The sequence below is a fragment of the Anomaloglossus baeobatrachus genome, chromosome 6 (genome assembly GCF_048569485.1).
Source record: "Anomaloglossus baeobatrachus isolate aAnoBae1 chromosome 6, aAnoBae1.hap1, whole genome shotgun sequence".
NCBI classification, from domain to species: domain Eukaryota; kingdom Metazoa; phylum Chordata; class Amphibia; order Anura; family Aromobatidae; genus Anomaloglossus; species Anomaloglossus baeobatrachus.
The window spans coordinates 322,747,431-322,773,281 of record NC_134358.1 but is presented as its reverse complement, the minus strand read 5'-3'; the positions used below and the strand labels follow the sequence as shown (position 1 = coordinate 322,773,281).

At 46.1% G+C, this 25,851-nt stretch overlaps 2 protein-coding genes and 1 long non-coding RNA gene across 3 annotated transcripts in view; 1 reads left to right on the top strand and 2 right to left on the bottom strand.

Moving 5' to 3' along the window:
* Positions 1-866: 866 nt before the first annotated feature.
* On the bottom strand, positions 867-2,220 carry LOC142243912 (uncharacterized). The gene is made up of 2 exons (XM_075316108.1): positions 2,051-2,220; positions 867-1,920 (listed from the first exon to the last, which is right to left on the bottom strand). Exons 1-2 carry the CDS (start codon positions 2,140-2,142, stop codon positions 867-869), a joined length of 1,146 nt encoding a protein of 381 aa, XP_075172223.1. The 5' UTR covers positions 2,143-2,220.
* A 71-nt stretch (positions 2,221-2,291) lies between these two features.
* On the bottom strand, positions 2,292-2,818 carry LOC142244325 (uncharacterized). The gene is made up of 3 exons (XR_012724508.1): positions 2,764-2,818; positions 2,607-2,684; positions 2,292-2,501 (listed from the first exon to the last, which is right to left on the bottom strand). It is a non-coding gene; the product is annotated as an uncharacterized LOC142244325 (long non-coding RNA).
* Positions 2,819-8,511: 5,693 nt separating this feature from the next.
* INO80C (INO80 complex subunit C) overlaps positions 8,512-25,851 on the top strand; it is a 49,965-nt gene continuing 32,625 nt past the window's right edge. Inside the window, exons 1-2 of the mRNA XM_075314934.1 lie at positions 8,512-8,664; positions 23,139-23,250. Coding sequence (XP_075171049.1) covers positions 8,521-8,664; positions 23,139-23,250 — 256 coding nt within the window. The 5' untranslated portion in view covers positions 8,512-8,520. The remainder of the gene's footprint in view (positions 8,665-23,138; positions 23,251-25,851) is intronic.

Sequence of the window (25,851 nt, the reverse complement as noted above, 5' to 3'; positions counted from 1 at the left end):
AAAAAATATTTCTCAATTGTCCTAATGGCAATAACGGATGCGGACTACAAATTCATCTCAGTGGACATTGGCGCATATGGGAGATCCAATGACTCTCAGGTCTTTAAAATGTCCCCAATGGGGCGGCGAATCTATGGGAATACTTTTGATTTCCCTCCTGCAAGACCTCTTCCTGGCACATGTGAGCCCCCAATGCCCTTTGTTTTTGTGGCCGACGAAGCCTTTCAACTCTCCCAACATCTATTGAAGCCATATGCAAGCCGTGGATTGACGCAAACACAAAAAATATATAATTACAGATTATCCAGAGCTAGAAGAATGGTGGAATGCTCCTTTGGGATACTAACCAGCAAATGGCGAGTGTTGTTAACAGCCATTAATTTAAACATTGAAACTGTGGATGAAATTGTGAAAGCATGTGTGGTACTGCACAATTTTGTTTTAACAAAGGAACCTTTGTCCTTGGATGACCAGAGTTTGGAATCCACCTCTTTGACTGACTACACCAGTCCTGGATTTAGGAGTAGTGTTGCCTGTTCAACAATCCGTGACAAATATGCTGACTATTTTGTGTCCCCAGAAGGTAGAGTAGATTGGCAAGATCAAATGGTGTAAGATTTTTGTTTAGTTTTATAACAAATAAAAATAGTTAAAAATAAATTAAAAAATATCTTGTTAACCTTGTTAATTTTAAGCTTTCACTCGCTTTAAAAATTTGTAATTTTTACACCGTCAAATTACAACATGTTATGTTTTTGTATTACCTTTTTATTTACTTAACTTGCAAAATAATATTCCCCCCAAAAAAAACAAGAACAAATAAATACTTTTCAACAAAAAACTTTTATTTTTATTACAAACATAAATTATAAATTGGTATATCTTGGGCTTGGGGTGGAGATAGTACTGGAGGGGCTGACAGGTGGGAACACACGCACAGTTGGAGTATTGAGGGTGGAAAGTGGTGTTGGTGGTGGTGGTGGGGAAGTAACAGAAGGTGAAGGTGTGCTTGAGAAACCAAGAGGGAAACCAGGAGATGGGATGGGATTTGGTAAGGATTGAGGGGTGGAGTGGAGGGATTGGGAGACAGAAGAGGTGGCTGGTGAATTAGTGGCTTGAGTTGTGGTCATGATGGGTGTGGAAGGCGAGATGTGGTAGTGGGTAGGAAGTGTAGGGGCAGATGTGGTTGGGAGCTGGTACTGGGCCGCAGGCTGGTACTGGGCTGCAGGCTGGTACTGGGCTGCAGGCTGGTACTGGGCAGCAGGCTGGTACTGGGCAGCAGGCTGGTACTGGGCAGTAGGGGGAGTAGGGACAATGGCTGGAGGGGGGGCAGGTGGTCTTGGAGGGGTGGGTGGAGGTGGTTGGGAGTCAACCTGCGCCAGAGCCTGCCGTGTGGCTTGCATTACATGCATCTGATGGTCAAGAGATAGCTTTTCCATGCGCTCTAGTACGGCTTGAAAAAAACAATGATTGGGTGATTTACTTGCATCTAAATGCAGCCTGTCCAGACGCGTGCACAATTCGTGCGTATTTTTTTCCATATTGGCATTTATTAAGCTAAAAGATGAACGATTTTGTTCGGCTAATAATTGAATGGCGTTCTGGAAGGCTGCATTTAGATGCAAGAACTCGGGCGCATAGCTCTTTTCCTGACCCCTATGACGCTGACGCCCAGAACCCAAAGGTGTTCTACTGAGGGCAGCAGTGTCAGAGGGGTGGGGTAGGGGAAAAGCTATCTCATCACCAGCAGCTTCAGGTAATGAAGTCTCACGGGAAGCTCCAGCGCAGGTGGATGGGACAGATGTCGATGGAAGGGAAGGTTCAGATGGGTGGGGTCTGTGCCTGTGTTCCCCAGTGGCGGACTGTTCAGGGATCGCTCCTGTCGGGTTCGATGCAGGCTCCTGAGTGCTGCAGACGGTGCTGTTAAAAAGAGGAAAAACAAAACAATAATTAATTTAATTGCTATACATTGGCACTGACTAAAAAAAAAAAGGCAAAAAAAATCAGACATAAAATATTATACTTTGTACATATTGTGGGGAATATTTACCTTCTGCACACCATAGTTGTCCGGAGGAACGACAACGCTCTAAAGTAACGGTACTTCGATCTGCGTCCTCCGGATCCACTCGGGGCCTGCATCTCTTGATTCAACTCCTTTTTGAAGCGATCCCTGATAGACCGCCACCGCTTCTGAAGTTTGTCACTTGAAAGTGGAAAGCAGAAAGTGGTTAGTATACAACACATTACATCATGCAGCATAACCTACTGAACTGTGAATACTTACGCTGTTTCTTCTGGCCACGAGAATTGAGCTCCCCCCAACCTTCTACCGCTGCGTGGCATACCTCGTCCCAGAGTCGACGGGTTACGATCGAATCAGCGTGGCGGCGGTCAGCCATGTTCCACAGCGGCTCCCTTTCTCTAACTTCATCGATGAGGAGGTCGATGTTGATAAATCCGGCCTCCTCACCGTCAGAATCGGGAGCACGCTGTGATGCCTGTTCAAAGAAAGAAAAAAGAAATTTAAAAAAAAAATAGACAAAAATTCACACTGACATGACAAAAAAAAAAAAAAAAAAAAAAAAAAAAAAAAATTAACTTACACTATGACCACCGCCACCTCGACGACGACCCTGGGACGGTCTTGGGGGAGCTCTATCGTGAGCCCTAGAAGTTGAAGCCTTTAGTGAAGAAAAAAAAAAACATTATTTACTTATGTGTTTGGTGTGCTGTGGTAAACAATTCCTGTATGAAACTTACACTATGACCGCCCGCTCCGTGTATTTCTCCACCCCTTCCGTCCTCTTCTGGCAGCATCTCCTGTGATGTTTCGGCCACCTGTGTAAATGTCGTTTATTTAAAAAATTTTTTTTTTTTTTTTTAAAAAAATAACACCAAAAAAAAAAAAAAATACCTCAGTTTCTGAACCGAAGGGCGGGCTACCAGAAGACGACATATTTTTTTTATTCAACGGCAACACTGCACCTGCAAAAAAATAAAAAAAAATGTCTAAGTACATGTACGCAGCTCACAGCAGTGATCTGTGGACAGTACTGTGGACATTACCTCAGGAACACTCTCCTCCAAATAAATTCGCACTGGCACTGAAGCGAACCGTACCCAGCAACTGGCTGTCCAAAACTATACTGCAACACTGCACCTGTAAAAAAAGAAAAAAAAATGTCTAAGTACATGTACGCAGCTCACAGCAGTGATCTGTGGACAGTACTGTGGACATTACCTCAGGAACACTCTCCTCCAAATAAATTCGCACTGGCACTGAAGCGAACCGTACCCAGCAACTGGCTGTCCAAAACTATACCGCAACACTGCACCTGTAAAAAAAGAAAAAAAAATGTCTAAGTACATGTACGCAGCTCACAGCAGTGATCTGTGGACAGTACTGTGGACATTACCTCAGGAACACTCTCCTCCAAATAAATTCGCACTGGCACTGAAGCGAACCGTACCCAGCAACTGGCTGTCCAAAACTATACCGCAACACTGCACCTGTAAAAAAAGAAAAAAAAATGTCTAAGTACATGTACGCAGCTCACAGCAGTGATCTGTGGACAGTACTGTGGACATTACCTCAGGAACACTCTCCTCCAAATAAATTCGCACTGGCACTGAAGCGAACCGTACCCAGCAACTGGCTGTCCAAAACTATACCGCAACACTGCACCTGTAAAAAAAGAAAAAAAAATGTCTAAGTACATGTACGCAGCTCACAGCAGTGATCTGTGGACAGTACTGTGGACATTACCTCAGGAACACTCTCCTCCAAATCCGCACTGGCACTCAATGGAAACGGACACAGCAACTGGCTGTCCACAAATTCAACGGCAACACTGCACCTGCAAAAAAAGAAAAAAAAATGTCTAAGTACATGTACGCAGCTCACAGCAGTGATCTGTGGACAGTACTGTGGACATACCTCTTCCCTGGAGCACTGGACTGGAGGACAGCAGAAGTTGAAGTCAGGATCCGGCAGGAGGTGTGTAGAATGTGCTGGATCCTTTTATAAGTTTTGTGATGATGAAAAAAAAAAATTTGCGCATACTCTGTTTACCAAACCGGATGCGGTCACCGCATCCGGTTTAAACCGCATTGCGCCGGATCCGGCATGCATAGACACCCATTGTATACAATGCCGCATTGCGCCGGATCCGGCAGAATGCGGTTTTTTTAAGGGGCCAAAAAACGTTACATGATACGTTCTATCCGGCCGCCGCATTCAATTATTTTGCCGCATCCGGAAAAAACCGGATGCAACGCAAAGCCATCCGGTACAATCCGGTAACAATGCAAGTCTATGGGGGAAAACCGGATGCGGTACCGGATCCGTTTTACCCGTTTTTTTCCGGATTGAACCTGATGGGAAAAAAACTGATGTGTGAAAGTAGCCTTACAGGCAGACTGCAAACAGGATTCAGAAGCACTGGTCCATCAGCTGAGATGGCCTAAGCAGGTAATTGGCAGGGAACAGGGCGGGAACGTAGAACCTGAGGAACCCATATTGACTGAGGGCAAAGGTGAGGGCAACAGAACAGGAAGCAAGATGATCAATGAAGAAAAAGCAGATTAAAGCAAAATGACAAAACAAGGCAAAAAGTCAGTGAGCGTGTGTGTATTTGTGTGCATCTTCCTATATGTATATGAGTGTGTGTGTATTTCTCTGTATTTTCCTATATGTGTATGAGTGTGTGTATTTGTGTGTATTTTCCTATGTGTATGAGTGTGTGTGTGTGTGTGTATTTCTCTGTACTTTCCTATATGTGTATGATGTGTATGTATTTGTATCTTCCTATATGTGTATGAGTGTGTGTGTATTTCTCTGTATTTTCCTATATGTGTATGAGTGTGTGTGTATTTGTGTGCATCTTCCTATATGTATGTATATGAGTGTGTGTTTGTATTTCTCTGTATTTTCCTATATGTGTATGAGCATACCTCCCAACCGTCCCGGATACAGCGGGACAGTCCCTCTTCTGAGCCTTTGATCCCGGGTCCCGCCCGTGAGGCTGATTGTCCCGTGGCTCCACCCACCCACTGTAGCCCCGCCTCGCTGTTTCTCCCTTCTATTCATTAGAGTCGAGCGCGCACCTTGAAACTCCTGTGACTGCTGCTGAGGTATGAATCACCCCCTGCAGCAGAGCGACCCCCCCTGCAGCAGAGCCGACCCCCCCCTCCCCCAGAGCGGACATCCCCAGTCCCGAAGCCTGCGTTTCTCTGCAGCTGTTCTCTGATTCCCCGTGTGCGGCTTCTCACTGCTGCAGACACACGGGGAATCAGGAAGCTGAGGAGACCGTGCAATCAGCTCTTCTCTCTCCTGCAGATAGCACTGGCCAGTAATAACCTATGCAGAGTGACATCTGCAGGCTTCTATTAGCTTACCGATCAGTGGTCTCCTGCCTGTGGAGCTGCTGGGTCCTAGCTGCCCAACAGCTTCAGCTCTGCTTTATCCTGGCTCCCCTACCAGTTAAAGGGAAACTGTCAGCAGAAATTTCACAATGAAAGTAATAGATTCCCCTCTGCAGCTCCTGGGCTGCTTCTAGAAAGGTTCCTGTTGTTATTGTGCCCCCTTTGAGACCTACAAAAATACTTTATGAAGTCTTACCTTTTTGTATGCAAATGTGTTTTTATGGTCACGGGGGCGGGCTGTCTGGCGTCCGTTATTCCCCCTCCTGCCGCTTTATGCAGTCCCCCATTGCTCATTTACATACACAAGGACGCCTTCCTCATGTAACTGTCCTCCCGAAGTTTTGCGCATGTGAACGCTTTTTCAGGTGATTGCGCAGGCACGAGATTATGGGCGGCGCTGTGATTGTCATCAACAGCGTTAACCAAGTACCCGCCCATAATCTCGTGCCCGCACTTTTCCCTCTGACTCCACCGTTATGCGCAAGTGCTGGCCATATGAACCATGTTACCTATTACTGCTTGCACGAGATTATGGGCGGGTACTTGGATGACTTTGCTGATGACAATCACAGCGCCGCCCATAATCTCGCGCCCACGGTAATAGGTAACATGGTTCATATGGACAGTGCTTGCACATAACGGTGGAGGCAGAGTGAGAAGCGCGGGCACGAGATTATGGGCGGGTACTTGGATGACTTTGCTGATGACAATCACAGCGCCGCCCATAATCTCGCGCCCATGGTAATAGGTAACATGGTTCATATGGACAGTGCTTGCGCATAACGGTGGAGGCAGAGTGAGAAGCGTGGGCACGAGATTATGGGTGGGTACTTGGATGACGCTGCTGATGACAATCACAGCGCCGCCCATAATCTCGCGCCTGCGCAATCACCTCAAAAGCGTTCACACTTTGCACAGTGCTCAGTCCGGCGAGAGTGGCACTGGGCATGCACAAAACTTCAGGAGGACAGTTACATGAGGAAGGCGTCCTCATGTATGGAAATGAGCAATGGGGGACAGCGTACAACGGCAGGAGGGGGAATAACAGACGCCAGGCAGCCCGCCCCCGTGACCATAAAAACAGATTTGCATACAAAAAGGTAAGACTTCATAAAGTATTTTTTTAGGTCTCAAAGGGGGCACAATAACAACAGGAACCTTTCCAGAATGCAGCCCAGGAGCTGCAGAGGGGAATCTTTTATTTTTTTTGCTAAATTTCTGGTGGCAGTTTCCCTTTAAAGGGAACCTATCAGGTGCAATCTGCACTCAGAGCCAGGAGCAGTTCTGGGTGTATATTGCTAATCCCTCCCTAACTGTCCCTGTATACACTAGCATAGATAAAGGCAGCTATAGAAAAAGTATTTTTAAAGAGCTTATATCTTATGCTAATTAGCGCGGGGACTAGTCCCAAGGGCGTTACTTCACTTGGCAGGTCGGCTCACATAGCGTGTTAGTACTCACACAGGGGCGTAATAACATGCTAACATGCTATGCGAGCCGACTAGCCAAGTGAAGTAACGCCCTTGTGACTAGTCCCCGCGCTCATTAGCATAAGATATAAGATCTTTAAAAATATTTGTTCTTGATCTCTTTATCTATGCTAGTGTATACAGGGACGGTTAGGCAGGGATTAGTAATATGTACCTAGAACTGCTCCTGGCTCTGAGTGCATATTGCACCTGACCAGGTTCACTTTAAAGGGAACCTGTCACCAGATTTGGGGCCTATAAGCTGCGGCCACCACCAGCGGGATCTTATGTACACATTCTAACATGCTGCATACCTCCCAACCGTCCCGGATACAGCGGGACTTTCACGCTTTACGTTGTTTGTCCCGTTGCCACGGGCGGGACGGCCGGCTCCCGGGCTCCGCCCACCCACTCTCTCTCCGCCTCCCTGCTTTTCCCTCCTACCATCCTAGTAGACGTGGCATAGAGAGGAGCGCTGCCTGTGCTGCTGCTGGTACAGTAAACTAATCTCCCCAGCGCTGATTTCCCTCCCTCCCCCCTCGCCCCCGGCCGGAGCCTGTCTGTGCGGTCGGCCGGCCGCCTGTCTGTGCGGTCGGCCCGCCACCTGTCTGTGCGGGCGCCACCCGCCGCCTGTCTGAGCGGGCGCCCCCCGCCGCCTGTCTGTGCGGGCGCCCCCCTGCCGCCTGTCTGTGCGGGCGCCCCCCTGCCGCCTGTCTGTGCGGGCGCCCCCCTGCCGCCTGTCTGTGCGGGCGCCCCCCTGCCGCCTGTCTGTGCGGGCGCCCCCCTGCCGCCTGTCTGTGCGGGCGCCCCCCTGCCGCCTGTCTGTGCGGGCGCCCCCCTGCCGCCTGTCTGTGCTGGCGCCCCCCTGCCGCCTGTCTGTGCGGGCGCCCCCCGCCGCCTGTCTGTGCGGGCGGCCCGCCGCCTCATTGTGCGGGCGGCCGCCTCTCTGTGCGGGCGGCCGGCCGCCTCTCTGTGCGGGCGGCTGGCCGCCTCTCTGTGCGGGCGGCCGGCCGCCTGTCTGTGAAGGCGACCGGCCGCCTCACTGTGCGGGCGACCGGCCGCCTCACTGTGGCTGCCTGCGTGTCCGTGCTGGAGGTCCGCCGGCTGCCTGCGTGTCCGTGCTGAATGGGTGTGGATGGGGAGTGAATATGGGCGTGACTGTGAAATGGGTGTGGTTAGGGGGCGTGGTCTAAAAATTTGCCGCGGCGCGCTACGCGCGCCGCAAACTTTGTCCCTCTTTTCCTTCTTTAAAAGTTGGGAGGTATGGTATGAGTGTGTGTGTATTTGTGTATATCTTCCTATATGTATATAAGTGTGTATTTCTCTGTATTTTCCTATATGTGTATGTGTGTGTGTATCTTCCTATATGTATGTATATGTGTGTGTGTGTGTGTTTTATTTTCCTATGTGCATGAGTGTATTTGTGTGTATCTTCCTATATGTGTATGAGTGTCTCTATTTCCTATGTGTATGACCGTGGGTGTATTCTATGTATTTTCCTATATATGGTTGTGTATGAGTCAGTGACATTTTCTGAGCACTTTTCTTCATGAAGTTCTTGCCGCACTGTAGCCCGGACCCAGACTCCTCCCACACACGTGACTGATCACGTGGTCCGTGCAGCATGACCGGCTCTTCCGAATCCGCAGCCCCGGTGAGCGCTGTATTGTGTGCAGCTTCCAGCATGGGCGATAGACCGGCCCTTACTGACTCGTCACACACAGATGGCGCGGCCAAACCCTCGGCCTTTAAACAGCCCAATTTCCTTGTAAGTCTGTTCTTCCTCACAGCGGCTCAGCGCTCTCGGCTCCACTGTGCCTGATCCCGGGCACCTGCTGGGACTCCAGAAGCACTGACCAGCACACATCCCTCAGCCCTGTACCATACGTGCAGGACCGTGATACACAGTCCTCAGGCACTGACCAGCACACGTCCCCCAGCCCAGTGTCCTATGTTCAGGCCAGTGGCACATAGTCCTGAGGCACTGACCAGCACACGTCCCCCAGCCCAGTGTCCTATGTGTAGGCCCGTGGCACATAGTCCTGAGGCACTGACCAGCACACGTCCCCCAGCCCAGTGTCCTATGTGCAGGCCAGTGGCACATAGTCCTGAGGCATTGACCAGCACATGTCCCCCAGCCCAGTGTCCAATGTGCAGGCCCATGGCACATAGTCCTCAGGCACTGACCAGCACACGTCTCCCAGCCCAGTGTCCAATGTGCAGGCCCGTGGCACATAGTCCTCAGGCACTGACCAGCACACGTCCCCCAGCCCAGTGTCCAATGTGCAGGCCCGTGACACATAGTCCTCAGGCACTGACCAGCACACGTCCCCCAGCCCAGTGTCCAATGTGCAGGCCCATGGCACATAGTCCTCAGGCACTGACCAGCACACGTCCCCCAGCCCAGTGTCCAATGTGCAGGCCCGTGGCACATAGTCCTCAGGCACTGACCAGCACACGTCTCCCAGCCCAGTGTCCAATGTGCAGGCCCATGGCACATAGTCCTCAGGCACTGACCAGCACACGTCTCCCAGCCCAGTGTCCAATGTGCAGGCCCGTGGCACATAGTCCTCAGGCACTGACCAGCACACGTCTCCCAGCCCAGTGTCCAATGTGCAGGCCCGTGGCACATAGTCCTCAGGCACTGACCAGCACACGTCCCCCAGCCCAGTGTCCAATGTGCAGGCCCATGGCACATAGTCCTCAGGCACTGACCAGCACACGTCTCCCAGCCCAGTGTCCAATGTGCAGGCCCATGGCACATAGTCCTCAGGCACTGACCAGCACACGTCTCCCAGCCCAGTGTCCTATGTGCAGGCCCGTGGCACATAGTCCTGGGGCTGTGTAGCATCACGTGAAAAATCGTTGCTCGTTGACACGTCGCTCCTTTTCCAATTATCGTTGCTGCTGCAGGTACGATGTTGCTTGTCGTTCCTGAGGCAGCACACATCGCTATGTGTGACATCGCAGGAACGACGAACATCTCCTTACCTGCGTCCACCGGCAATGAGGAAGGAAGGAGGTGGGCGGCATGTTCCGGCCGCTCATCTCTGCCCCTCCTCTGCTATTGGACGGCTGCCATGTGACGTCGCTGTGACGCTGAACAAACCGCCCCCTTAGAAAGGAGGCGGATCACCGGCCAGAGCGACGTTGCAGGGAAGGTAAGTCCGTGTGACGGGTGTAAGCGATGTTGTGCGCCACGGGCAGCGATTTGCCCGTGACGCACAACCGACTGGGGCGGGTACGCTCGATAGTGATATTGGTACCGATATCGCAGCATGTAAAGTGCCCTTTAGTGTAGAGAGGTTGTTCTCTAGCCTTCACATTATTAGGTCAGATTTGAGGTCATCTATGAAGGAGGATCTGATGGAAGCAATTCTATTTCTTAGAACAAATTCATAGACTGCACAAATGTTATTTAGTATGTTTTTGTTGAAAACTGTTTTTTGCCACTTACATAGTGTATTACATAGTGTTATATATAACACTATGTAATATATATAACACTATGTAATACACTATGTAAGTGGCAAAAAACAGTTTTCAACAAAAACATACTAAATAATAACATTTAGTATATTGCTTATATTTAAGTGAAAAATGTATTGTAGTGCAATGTGAACATCAGACATGTAATCATTTTTATGATACAATAATAAAGATATTTAGATAGAACAGAAAATATATTTATTGGAATACAACTTTAGAACACAAAAAACTAATAAATTGTAAATATGTAATACACAGTAGATTGCATATATATCTTGTGTGTATATATATATATATATATATATCTATATATATAATTGCCTTATTCTGTCTGTCTGTCTGTCTTGCTCCAAAATTGTGTCCTTACGGTGACACAAAGCTGATTGGCCGCTGGGCTCGCCATGGCCCCGCCCCCCCGCACGGATTGGCCGCTCGCCCAGGCTGCACCCCCCACACGGATTGGCCGGCCGCTCGCCCAGGCTCCGACCCCCCCACAGATTGGCCTCTCGCCCCGGCACCCTGCAGGCATTGGCAACTCGGCCACGCCCCGCCCCCCTCACGCAATGCACGCTAGCTCTGGCCCTGCCCCCCCCACGCATTCCCCGAACCGACACGGTCACGGAGCCACGACTACCAGGTGAGTACTGTACCCCTGGGAGCCCACATCAGCGTACGCCTACAAACCAGCCGACACATACCCTCGCATTGCTGGGGCTGGCCGGCGTATGCTGGTTTGGGCTCCCGTGCGAGAGGGGGACGAGATACGCTGGTAACCATGGTAGCATAGTTACCAGCGCATCAAGGTCCTGCAGCGGCGGAACATACACACACGCACACACATAACAGCACACACACACACACACACATGAGATCACACTCACTCTCACACACACCTCACACACACATCACATCGCATCCACACACTCACAACATCCTGGGATATCGCTTGCTTCTCGGCGGCGATACTGTGCTGTGAGCTTCCAGGACCTGCCGGAGGATCACATGGCCAGAAGCATGTGGTATCTCCGGATGTTGTGAGTATGAGCGCGTATGTGCAGTATCGTCAATGTGTGTGTGTGAGTGTATGCGATCGGGTGTGTGTGAGTGTATGCGATCGGATCTGTGAGTGTCGGCAGAGGAGCACGGCAGGAGGAGGCTGGGAGGAGAGATGCTGATCCTGGGGAAGGCTGGGATGGGGAGGCTGAGAGAAGAGAGGCTGATGCTGGGGGAGGCTGAGGCTGGGGTAGGCTGGGAGGAGAGAGGCTGATGCTAGGGACAGAAAAGACTGATGCTGGGAGGAGAGAGGCTGATGCTAGGGACAGAAAAGACTGATGCTGGGAGGAGAGAGGCTGATGCTGGGGACAGAAAAGGCTGATGCTGGGAGGAGAGAGGCTGATGCTGGGATGAGAGAGGCTGATGCTGGGGACAGAGAGGCTGATGCTGGGAGGAGAGAGGCTGATGCTGCGGGTAGAGAGGCTGATGCTGGTGCAGCATGGGGGATGGAGCACGATGGGGGTGCGCAGCATGGGGGATGGAGCACGTTTGGGAGTGCGCAGCATGGCGGATGGAGCACGTTTGGGAGTGCGCAGCATGGCGGATGGAGCACGTTTGGGAGTGCGCAGCATGGTGGATGGAGCACGTTTGGGAGTGCGCAGCATGGCGGATGGAGCACGTTTGGGAGTGCGCAGCATGGCGGATGAACCACGTTTTGGAGTGCGCAGCATGGCGGATGGAGCACGTTTGGGAGTGCGCAGCATGGCGGATGGAGCACGTTTGGGAGTGCGCAGCATGGCGGATGGAGCACGTTTGGGAGTGCGCAGCATGGCGGATGGAGCACGTTTGGGAGTGCACAGCATGGGAGATGGAGCACGATGGGGGGTGCGCAGCATAGGGGATGGAGCACGATGGGGAGTGCGCTGCATGGGGGATGGAGCACGATGGGTAGTGCACTGCATGGGGGATGGAGCACGATGGGAAGTGCACACCTCCCCCCCAACACACACGCGCGCGCACTGCACAACACACCACACACACACTGGGAACCACAAACAACTGCCCTACACAGACACCCACACACACAGACAACGCTGCACACACACAACACCCAACACACAAACACCGCGGCACACACAAATATTCGCACATACCGCACAACACACACATTGCACAAAACATACCTCCCCCCAAAACACACCACACACACACAAACCGCACAACACACACACACACACAACGCTACAGACACACAGCGCTCCACAAACAACGCAACACAGGCAACACACATACAACACCGCTCTCACCCCCCGTCACACCCAGACAACACCTAGAACATGTACAGCGCCCTACACAAACACTTGGTCATACATGAACTACACAATACGTAAATTCTAGAATACCCGATGCGTAGAATCGGGCCACCTTCTAGTATATATATATATATGTATAATATATATATGATATATATGCAATCTACTGTATATTACATAGTGTATTACATATTTACAATGTATTACAGTTTGTGTTCTAAAGTTGTATTCCAATAAATATATTTTCTTATATATTTATATATATACCATATTTATATATTGATTATTGTATCATAAAAATTATTAAATGTCTGATGTTCGCATACACATGTTCATGTATTACAATAAATTTTTCACTTAACTATAAGCAATATATGTAGGAGTCGGAGTCGGTCCAAGGGAAATTTAGGAGTCGGAGTCGAAGGTTTGGCTTACCGACTCCACAGCCCTGCAGGAGGCTTACATTTAGGCCGGAGTCATACTCGCGCATCGTGTCATCCGGACCGGCCAGCGGATCTTCTGACAGGCGCAAGTCCGCTTCATGTATCTCTATGCACCTGACCCGATCCTGTCAGGAGAGGCGGCAGCCGGTCCAAGCAGTGCGATGAGATCCTCGTGCAAGTGTTACTCCAGCCTTAAAGCACCACACCAGAGCTGGAAAAAACAAACAAACAAAAAAAAACCCACTGGTGTGGTGCTGTAACAAGATATTACATTTTGCTAGTTTTATTTACACTTTCTTTGCACATTAAAAATACGTTTAAGAAAAAATCTCTGATAGTTGTAGGATGGCCTATTTTTTTGTTGGATTATTTGTAGTTTTATTTATCAGTTTATGGTATTTCTGACTTCGTGATATGATTTAATCTTTTATGAGAAGTGACATTATTTAAACCATTCACTCCTGGACAATTTCATTTTATTACACTGTTGTTTTTTCCTTTAATTTCTTTCCCATTAAAGAAAAATTAATATTCACTGCTCCCCACACGCATAATCCCTCCCTCCTCTCTGTACCGAGGTCAGTGATAGTGAATGACTGAAGATTTGGGAGGAAAATGAGGATGTGTGTTAACATTCGAATGTACCTGGCTCGCTGTGGTGGAGCGGGGTCACAGCAGGCAGGAGCAGGGTCGCCATTGCAGGATGCCGGAGGCAGCAGGAGAAGTGAATATTCATTTCCCCATTAAAGGACCATATTCCCTGCTCCCCACCCTCCTCTCGGCACCGAGGTCAGTGATAGTGAAGATTTTTACTATCGCTGGCGTTGAGAGGTGGGCAAAATCGGGGGTGTGGGGTGCAGTGAAAATTCATTTTGGATTAACATCTGCTTGGCCGGTAGCTAATGTTGGCACCTGTTACTGAGGGTGCATGACAGTGATATTGTGCGCTTCTCGTGAGAGTTACACTCCAAAGTTAGATGTCTGCATCAGAAGAGGATGTCACGTGCCAGGGGAGTGGGGGGGGAGGTTAATAAAATATATATACATATATATTGTGTATGTTTTAAAAAAAAAAATGCAGCATAACGGAAGGCATATATACCAGGATGGGCTCATGATGGATGGGGACATATATACCAGGGAGGGGCCTAGAAAGGGGGACATATCCATCAGGATGGGTACCTATCCACGCAGTGCATTGCAAAAGTATTTACCCCCTTCATTTTTTACCTATTTTGTTACATTACATCCTGTTGTTAAATATTTTTGTAATCTGATTTGTGTGTAATACATCAGCACTAAAAGTTTGGAAACTGAAGTGAGAAAAAAATAGGCAAAAATTGTATGGGATAAAATAAATTCCATGTGCATATATATAATACACAACTCTGGCAAAAATTAAGAGACCACTTCCAAATTGTCAGTTTTTCTGATTTTTCTTTTTATAGGTATATTTTTGAGTGAAATGTAAATTGTTCTTTATTCTATAAACTACTGACAACGTCTCCAAATTTCCAAGCAATAAATTTTGTATTTATTTTCTGAAAATGAGAAATGGTCAAAATACCAAAAAAATGCATTGCTTTCAGACCTCACATAATGCAAAGAAAAGTTTATAATTATTTAGAAACAACAATACTAATGTTTTACCTCAGTAAGAGTTCAGAAATCAATATTTTGTGGAATAACCATGATTTTTAATCACAGCTTTCATGCGTCTTTGCATGCGTTCCACCAGTCTTTCACACTGCTTTTGGGTGACTTTATGCCACTCCTGGCGCAAAAATCTTCTTTGTTTGATGGCTTGTGACTATCCATCTTCCTCTTACAGTGGAACCTTGCTTAACGAGAACAATCCGTTCTGGGACTGTGCTTGTTAATCAAGGTACTCGTTCAGCAGAGCAAGATTTCCCATAGGAAATCATTGCAATGCTGGCGATCCGTTCCACAACTTCTAAAATGTCCCCTATTCTGTCATTCCACACATGCACAAACATGCACAACCACACACACAAACACACACAAACTCACACAAACACACATGCACGCATGCACACACACATATTATATGCTCACCTTACCTTCCGTTCCATTGCCGGTCTGCTGGGACTTGCTGTTCTCTGGTACGGGGCCGGGCTGTGTATCGCGTTACCATAACGACGAGGCAGGAACTTCCCGGCCAGAGCCCTGACGTCAAAGGCAGAGCCGCTTGCCTCTGATTGGCCAGCGCTCTGCCTTTCATTAGCGGTGACAGGAAGTTCCTCCCTTGTCGCTATGGATGCAGATACACAGCGTGGAGTGGAGCGCAGCGGCGAACTACAGCACCCAGGAGGCCGGCGATGAAACGAAAGGTAAACATATTATGTTATAAGATAATACCTTCCGTTCCATCGCAAGCCTCCTGGTTCTTGTAGTTCGCCGCGAGGACGTCGCGATGTACCCGGGAACTACAAGAACCATGAGACCAGCGGTGGAACGGAAGGTAAGGTGAGCATAATACTGTATGTGCTTGCGTGTGTGTTTGTGCGTACGTGTTTGTGTTGACTGCAAGTGTGGGTCAGTGTGTGGTGGATGGAGAAACCGGAAGTGTGTGCAGTGAGAATTTCGCTCGTACAGCAAAGCTTTCTCGTAAAGCGAGTTACAAATTTACAGAAAGCTTTGCTTGTTAAGCGAAATTCTCATTACCTGGGTTACTCGTTAAGCGAGGTACCACTGTACTTACATTCCAGAGGTATTCAATGTTCAGGTCTAGAAATTGGGCTGTGATGGTCCTTCATCGACACATTGATTGACTTAGCTTTGTGGCATGGCGCATTGTCCTACTGGAAAAAACAGTCCTCCTAGTTGGGAAACATTGCTTGAGCAGAAGGAAGCGACTGTTTTTCCAGGATAACCTTGTATGTGGCTTGATTCATACATCCTTCGCAAAGTTTAATCTGCCCATTTCCAGCCTTGCTGAAGCATCCCCAGATCATCACCGATAACCAAATTTCACAGTGGGTGCAAAAACACTGGCTTGTACGCCTCTCCAGGTCTCTGTCTAACCATTAGACGACTAGGTGTTGGGCAAAGCTGAAAATTAGATAAAGAAAATTCAACAAACATCTTTGTATTATTTGAGGTGTGCATTTTTTTTTTTTTTTGTTATTTTGACCATTTCTCACTTTCAGAAAATAAATACAAATTTTTTTACTTAGAAATTCAGAGACATGTTGTCAGTAGTTTATAGATTAGAAGAACAATTAACATTTTACTCAAATATACCTACAAAGAGAAAAGTCAGAAAAAGACAATTTGGAAGTGGTATCTTAATTTTTGACAGAGCTGCGTGTGTATGTACACATACATGTGTATGTATTTGTGTGTGTATGTATGTGTAATATTTAAACATATATATATATATATATTACACAGTGGATCCTTGGATTACGAACATAATTGGCTCCGGGAGTGTGTTCTTAAACCAAGTTACTCTAGCAAAGCGAATTTTCCCATAGGAAATAATAGAAACACAGACAATTCGTTCCACAGCCAAAAATATTTGCTGTATTTATACAAACTTATTACAGTAATACAAACTAATGTACCATATTCATATATATATATATATATATATATATATATATATATATATATATATAATATATTTACAGTACACTAATACAAAATACTGTACAGTAAAAACATGTAAAACAAATTATACTGCTCTTCCAATAAAATTGTTGGTGTGCGAGTGGTACAGTACAATGTACAGCAATGTGCTGTACTGGTTAGCAGAAAGAGTACAATACTGTATCCACAAATGCAAATTGATAGAAATGCTATATAGTATATACTGTACTGTGCAATGGTATACTGTATACAGTACATAGGAACAGAAAATTAACTCCAGAGCGGGTCAGAACGTGGCGTAAGGATGGAACAGCAAGTGTGTGCAGTGGGAATTTGCTCTTATTGCAAAGCATTGCTCTTAAACCAAGTTACAAATTTTTAAAAAGCTTTGCTTGTCTTGCAAAACGCTCTCAAACCAAGTTACTCTTAAACCAAGGTTCCACTGTATAATTATTCGAATTATAAGATGCACTTTTCCTCCCAAAAATTTGGGAGGAAAATGAGGGGTGAGTCTTATGTTTGTTTTAATGTTTTATTTATTGATGCAAGTTTAGCATAACATATTCAACAATACATACAATCAAGTTTAACATCAATTCGAATAATCGAATAACATTTGGCTCATCCCACTATAATCGAGTCCCATCGATACAAATACACTTGGCGCTGAACATAGTGTTAAAACATTCAATAGGTTGGTGGGTTAATCAGAGCAATATCATTAACTTGTTTTCTAAATTGTAATGTATCTATTTTATAAAATGAATACAAAAGAAATTGTGAGGTAAGGGTTGATGGCTGAGATCAAAGAAAGCAACTATTTAACTGAGGAGATTCAGCCCTTAGAAAAAAATAAAATTAGTGAATCAAGGAATTAGATAGGAAGTAGGAGAAGAAAGAAGAGGATAGAGGGTTGGGAGTGGGTGGTCTGAGATCCATTCATCTGATAGTGTGTTAAATGCTCTATCAGTAGTTCGTCACTTCTCATGTGGCAATGAATGTCTCGTAGGCCTCTATTCTGTCTCCTTTTGCCGGGGTACTTCATGTGCCCCCCTCTCTGCTGTATTTGCTAGGAAACAGGGTTTAGTCCTATAGACTTGCCAGACTCGTGTGAAAGAGGGCATATTTTGGTGTGTCAGAGCTGAGAGCTCTTCTGCATAATATAATTGGTCAATTTTCAGCAGGAGTTGCGTGCCACAGTTGAGCTATAAGAAGCTTACAGGCCGAGCCCACAAATGTCACCAGTTTCGAGTTGGTCCTATCTTTAGGCCACATCGGGAGATTTAAAAGGATTTGTCTCGGGTCCAGATGTACCGCTTTGCTTGTGAGTTCAGATAGTAGTTGGGACATAATCTTCCAAAAGGGTTGTAAAATCGGGCATGTCCACCACATGTGAAAATAAGACCCTCTGGCCCCCTCGCATCTCCAACATTGGTCTGAGGAGGAGGTGTTCCAGGTGTTAGATAATGTGGGAACAATGTACCATCTTGCAACCACTTTAAACGAATTCTCCTGAACTCTAACACAGCATGACGGCCCATGCGATGCTTCGTATATTTAGTTCGCTTGTGCTTCTGTGAATGTAATATTCAAATCTCTCTCCCACCCCAGCAGATATGCTCTTTTCATCGTCAGTTTTTTAGTGAGTAGGGTGTTGTATAAATGCGATAGTATCTTTTTGGGTGACTTTGTTTGCGCACAAAAGGATTCAAAGGTAGTTAGGGGCCTATCGAGACAAGATTGTGTCAGTAACGGTTGGATCTCTTGTTTTATCTTCATGTAGTGAAGAAAGGTAAGTTTGGTAAGGAGAGGGATCTTACACATGTCTTGTTTAGAAACCAAAGAGCCTTCGATCAAAAGATCTGTCACAGGGACTTTTGCGTTACTTAGATGGTTTTTGCAGAGTTCGCCAGGTTTATACTGGCGTACAGAATATCAGAGACTTGGGTTAAGGCGGGAGATAAGTGGGGCCAAGATCTCACTATTTTTTTACAATTCTTTAATAGTGTTCTTGTTAGTTCATTGGAGTAAGTTCTTCTGTCTTTATGATGAGAAGGTGAGAATAATAAGGCTCGTAGTGGGGTAGGGGACAGATATTCCTCCACCGTCATCCATAATTTATTCTGCGGGCGTCTTATCCATTCTACTGCTCTAGAGAGAATAGCCGCTTGATAATATATGGAGATATTAGGTAGTCCCATTCCCCCTTTACATCTTGGGAGGCTCAGTGTACGAAAACTAATTCTTGGTTTATGTTTGCTCCAGATATAGTTGGATATTAAAAAGTTGCTTTTGGAGAGGAATGACTTAACCGGTATGGGTAACGTGGAAAAGATAGATAAATTTTGGTAGTATGATACTTTTTATTAAATTTTTCCTACCTATCCACGACAGAAATGGCGCTTTCAAGAGGATATTTGTGCAGTAATTTTGGGAAGGAGAGGTTTGTAGTTTAGATCAAACAAGGACTTGAAGGTTTTGCCAATTTTGATGCCTAGATATGTAATATGGCTTTTTGGCCACTGGAAAGGGAGGGCTGAGTCTTATAATGCGACTATAGCTTTACCAGGAAGTGGAGAATGGGCGCTGTGCTGGCTGCGGTGGGGGCTATGTGGAGTGGAGTGGAGCGGTGTGGTAGGTGAGATGTTCTGTCAGCAGTGCGGGCTTTAAATAATGGTGGCCGGAGACAGCGCGTGCGCAGATGAGATCTCGGCTTGTCATTGAGCCTAGAGCTTAATCTACACACGTGCCGACTCTGGGTACCATTTCTTTGAAGCCCACACTGCCAAGTGAGCATCTGTGACACCCGCCACACCGCCCTGCTCCACACAGTCAGCACGGCACCTGCAGCCAGCACAGCACCCACCGCGGCGCCTGCAGCATTACCCCACTCCAGCACCATCCCTGCCTTCTGTGAACCCCGCTCCACCACCGCTGCTGCCCCTCTTCAGTAAGTCACCTCCGGCGTATAAGACGGACCCCATCTTGTTTTTACCTTTTTTAGGTCTAAATTAGGGGTGTGTCTTATAATCCCATAATTTTGTTTATAAAACAAAAAATACGGTATATATTCACCCCTGTTCCTTTAAAATTTTCTGGTGCAGGCAATTACCTTCATAATGCATATGATTGGTGAAAGGACGTCCATTTGTGTGTAGTCTAAAGGGGGCTTTACACGCAACAACATTGCTAACGAGATGTCGTTGGGGTCACGGAATTCGTGACGCACATCCGGTCTTGTTAGCGACGTCGTTGTGTGTGAAACGTACGAACGACCGCTAACGATCAAAATTACTCACCTAATCGTTGATCGTTGACACGTCGTTCTAATCCCAAATATCGTTGCAGGACGCAGGTTGTTCGTTATTCCTGAGGCAGCACACATCGCTACGTGTGATACCCCAGGAACGAGGAACAACGTACCTGCGTCCTCCGGCAACGAGGTGGGTGTCACTTTCTTTCGGCTGCTCTCCGCCCCTCCGCTTCTATTGGACGGCTGCCGTGTGACGTCGCTGTGCGCCACACGAACCGCCCCCTTAGAAAGGAGGCGGTTCGCCGACCACAGCGACGTCGCTAGGGAGGTAAGTATGTGTGACTGGTCCTAGCGATGTTGTGCACCACGGGCAGCAATTTGCCCGTGACGCACAACCGACGGGGGCAGGTGCTTTCACCAGCGACATCGCTAGCGATGTCGCTGCGTGTAAAGCAGCCTTAAGTGTCAATTGGTCTGTCAGTATATACACACCTTTTCTGAAAGGCCACAGAGGCTGCCACACTATTAAGCAAGAGACACCACTAACCAAACACGATGAAGACCAGGGACCTCCAAACAAGTCAGACACAAAATTATTAAGTAGAAGTCAGGATTGGCTTCTAACAAAATATCCCAATCTCTGATGATACCCATAAGCACCATCAAATACATTATCATCAAATGGAAAGAACACACAAGTAATTTAAGGATAAATGTCTAAATGTATTGGAGTCGCCAAGCTCAGACCTTAATCCATCTGTGGTCAAACTTTAAGATAGATGGTTTCCTCAGGTGAACAGCAAACTTGAAGGAGCTGGTGCAGTTTTGCCTTGAGAAATGGGCAGAAATCCTGGTGGCAAGATGTGGAAAGCTCATAGTGACTTATCCAGATCAACTTGTCCTATCTCTGATGGCGTCATAGTAAAAAGAAAACCAAATGTTCACAATTATAGGCATGTTCTTTATATGAATTAATGAACACCCTAAAACCGCAGTGAAATTCTAGATAGCAGTAGCAAAGCATGAAAAATGCCAAGGGGGTGAATACTTTTGAAAGGCACTGTTTATATCAGGATGGGCTATCTATCTCTCTCTATACGGTGTGTATATATATATATATATATGTGTATATATGTGTGTGTGTGTGTATATATATATATATATATATATATATATATACCAGGATGACGGACATATACACCAGGAAGGGTAGCTTATTCAACCACTGCTTTATGACTCTGCTCTACTAGTTGAAAAAGCAAAGGACAATAAGGCCCTGAGCGCACACTGCTTTTATTTGCTGTGTTTTTGCTGCAGTTTGTGTTCATAAGCTTCATGCAGTTCTTCCCCAGTAAAGTCTGTGAGAAATCTGAAATGATGTGCACACGCTGCTTCTCTTTACCTTGCAGGTTTTGCTGCAGATTTTCTGCACCAAAAAGAATCAGCATGCCACTTCTTTTCTGCAGGTCCCTGCATTTTTCCTTGTGTTTTGCCATTGATAATGTTAAAAAAACATGCAAAAACGCACCAAAACACAGTAAAAACACATGCATCTTTTGATGCGTTTTTTTCGGCCAGAGGTGTGTTTTTCTGCTAGATGGTGCGTTTTTCACTAGAGAAATAAATCTGCAGTGTGCGCACATACCCTATCACTGAGTGTCCTTTGTCTATGAAAATAAAGTGATCATTCCAGATTATTTATTTATTTTACTATGGGCCTATGAACTAGTCGGCAAATAACTATCAACTACCTGCCTGCTGTGTCCAAGAGCAGATCTTTGCCAGCACTTAAGGCTGCTTTACACCAGACAATCTATCGTGCGATAGATCGTCGGGGTCACGGTTTTTGTGACGCACATCCGGCATCGCTGGCGATGCCGGCCTGTGTGACACCTCCTAGCGACGCAGTATCGCTCACAAATCGTGAGTCGTGTACTGCTCGCTAGGTTCCATAATATTGTTTAATTTAGTTGTTCAGTGTTTCCGGGGTAGCACACGTCGCTCCGTGTGACACCCCGGGAACGATGAACAGCAGCTCACCTGCGACATGCGGTCGCCGCCGGCTAAGTGAAGGAAGGAGGTGGGCGGGATGTTTACGTCCCGCTCATCTCCGCCCCTCCGCTTTCATTGGCCGGCGGCCGTGTGATGTATCTGTGACGCCGAACGTCCCTCCCACTCTAGGAAGTGGACGTTCGCCGCCCACAGCGAGGTCGCACGAGAGGTAAGTATGTGTGACGGGGGTTACTGACTTTGTGCGACACGGGCAGCGATTTGCCCATGACGCAAAAAGGACGGGGGCGGGTACGATCGATTGTGAAATCGCACAATCGGTCGTACCATGTAAAGCAGCCTTTAGGGGATACAGGCCGCTTCTGCTGAAGTCATGTTGACTCAACAGCTGCTTCTCTTCCGCTCTGCTCTGTTGATGGGGCATGACTGCTGACTTCATGCTGATTGAGAGCTGGCTCCCCACCGCATAACTATCAATCAGTTTGTTGTTGTCAGTCATGCCCCATCAATAGAGCAGTCCAGAAGAAGAAAAGCTGCTTTAATGGCACTGAGCAGCTGAACTGATTGGAGGAGCAGTAGGTAGTTAGCCTGTTGGTTTTTAGGCCCATAGTAAAACAAAAAAAATCCAGTAGTTGTGGATAACCTCTTTAAAGGGGTTGTCCACTACTCTGCCAACCCCATGTTTGCCCTTCTACTCTCCCTTCTCTTCTCTGGTCTTGTAGTCAGTCAGCTGCTCCTGATTTATTTCATGAAGAGGTGCACACATGTTCTCGCTCCACCCATTTTGGCACACCTGGGAGAATCTGTTGTGAAAGTGCCTAATTTTGTCAACACTTTTTCACAACTTCAGGCTGCACAAAAATGTTGCGACTTTTGAAAGCAATTTATGCCACAACTCTGGTGAAATTCATTTGATAAATCGTGTCCCTTGTCTGTGTAATGTGTCCTGTCAACCTGCGAACGTGATGCCATTAAGATAACTTGAGGCCACTGATACAACTTTTCCATACAATCTCAGGTGGTAAAGAATGATTAGATATTCTCCTGATATCACTCATGACCTGGTCGTCTAAATAAACTTTTTCCATGAAGTTTAATTGACTTTGTACCTCTTCTTTCTCATTGGCAGCATTCAGGAATCGGAGGAGCAGCTGCTGGCAAGAAGAACAGGACCTGGAAGAACCTGAAACAGATTCTTGCTCTAGAAAGGGCATTGCCATGGCAACTGAATGATCCGAGCTGTAAGCTGCTTAGCATGTATTTATAAGTGATAAAGTCTACACAAATAACCTCCACCGCTCCCCTCTGTGCTCCACTTCATATTTTAGCTAAATGTGTTGTGCATTTTATTTCAACACTCTAAATAGATGAAGTAGACGCATGGTAGTGCTAATATGCCGCCTGTGCATATGTAACATGTAATTATGTCATGTAAAACAGCACAAAGTGACTGGCACCTTCTGGCACATCAACAGCTAAATGTATATAACTGCACAATGTTAACCAAAACGCCACCATGACTCTCCTAATGAAACTCAGAATAAACATTTTATCTTAGTGAGCCATTGCTAAAATATTCCTTCAAATTTTACAGGCTCAACAAATAGTGATTAAAACTACCTTTTTACCTTGCAATACATGTATAGTGTCCATTAGCTTGTATGCTTCTTCACTCATACAGATTTTATGTTTATTATTTTAACACTTATAGGATTTTGTTTATATAGTTAGAGCTAAACCGGGTAAAAACAAGAAAAAAGTAGGGTGTTTTTATTTAACATTCTAAATATCCATTTTCCAACAATAGACCAAATAATAGCCGACATATGTCCTCAATATTTAAATATATTTAAAGGGTTATTCCCAAGTTCCTCAGATAGTAATTTATCACCCACCCACATTCTGATCCCATGGTCACACTGCAGGGCACCGATAAGAGCCTTTGCACACTGGCACTGCAGCACTTTAACCCGTTCAGCCCCAAGCCTATTTTGACCCTAAAGACCAGGCCATTTTTTGCAATTTTGACCAGTGAGGTTATAAGTCTGGAATGCTTCAGCGGATCCCAGTGATTCTGAGATTGTTTTCTCGTGTCATATTGGCCTTCATGTTAGTGGTAAATTTAGGCCGATATTTTTTGCGTTTCTTTGTGAAAAAACGGAAATTTCGCGAAAATTTTGAAAATTTTGTAATTTTCAAACTTTTAATTTTTATGCTCTAAAACCAACGAGACATATGACACAAAATAATTAATAAATAACATTTCCCACATGTCTACTTTACATCAGAACAATTTGGGGGAAAAAAAAAAAATTTAAGGAAGTTATAGGGGTTCAAAGTTTATGAGCAATTTCTCATTTTTACAACAAAATTTACAAAGCCACATTTTTTAAGGACCACATCACATTTGAAGTGATTTTGAGAGGTCTACATGACACAGAACACCCAAAAGTGACACCATTCCAAAAACGGCACCCCTCAGGCTACTCAAAACCACATTCAAGAAGGTTATTAACCCTTCAGGTGCTTCACAGTAACTAAAGCAATGTGGAAGGAAAAAATGAACATTTTAATTTTTGCAACAAAAATGTTAATTTAGCCTCAAATATTGCATATTCACAAGGGTAGTAGGATTAAATGAACCCCCAAAATTTGTTGGGCAATTTCTTCTGAGCACGCAGATACCTCATATGTGGCGAAAAAACACTGTTTGGGCACACGGCAGGACTCGGAAGGGAAGGAGCGCCATTTGACTTTTTGAACAGAAAATTAGCTAGAATCGTTAGCCGCACCATGTTGCGTTTGGAGAGCCCCTGAGGTGCCGAAACAGTGGAGCTCCCCCATATGTGACCCCATTTTGGAAACTAGACACCTCATGGCATTTATCTAGATGTTTATTGAGCACTTTGAACTTCTGGGGGCTTCACAAAAGTTAATAGAGTTGAGCCGTGCAAATAAAAAAAAAAATATTTACCACAAAATTGTTACTTCAACCAGGTAGCTTTTTTTTCACAAGTGTATCAGGAAAAATTGCACCATAAAATGTATTGTGCAATTTCTCCTGAGTACACAGACATCTCATATGTGGTGGAAATGAAATGTTTGGGCGCACAGCAGGGCTCAGAATGCAAGGAGCGTCATTTGACATTTCAAACGCAAAATTGTCTGGGATAATTAGCGTATTCAATGTTGTGTTTGGAGACCCCCTGAGGTGCCAAAACAGTTGAGCTCCCCCACATGTGACCCCATTTTGGAAACTAGACCCCTCATGGAATTTATCTAGATGTTTATTGAGCACTTTGAACCTCTGGGGGCTTCACAAAAGTTAATAGAGTTGAGCCGTGAAAATAAAAAAAAAAAATTTTACCACAAAATTGTTACTTCAACCAGGTAGCTTTTTTTTCACAAGTGTATCAGGAAAAATTGCACCATAAAATGTATTGTGCAATTTCTCCTGAGTACACAGACACCTCATATGTGGTGGAAATCAAATGTTTGGGCGCACAGCGGGCTCGGAAGGCAAGGAGCGTCATTTGACGTTTCAAACGCAAAATTGTCTGGGATAATTAGCGTATTCCATGTTGTGTTTGGAGACTCCCTGAGGTGCCAAAACAGTGGAGCTCCCCCACATGTGACCCCATTTTGGAAACAAGACCCCCATGGCATAGAAAAAAAAATGGGGTGCACGCACAAATGTTCTGCAAAAAAGGGGGGGGAGTACGACTGCAGGACGATTGCTGATCAGGTACCTAATAGTACATGTTTTGTTTTGTTTTTTTTATTTGGGGTGCACAAAAAAAAAGCAAAAACTAGAGCAACAATTACATACCTGATTAGCCAAT

Coding starts and splice junctions, on each gene's coding strand:
- LOC142243912 (XM_075316108.1), bottom strand. CDS start 2,142: ATGCAGGCCCCGAGTGGATCCGGAGGACGCAGATCGAAGTACCGTTAC. Junction 1,921..2,050: donor ACAACTATGGTGTGCAGAAG/GTAAATATTCCC, acceptor TCTTTTTAACAG/CACCGTCTGCAGCACTCAGG.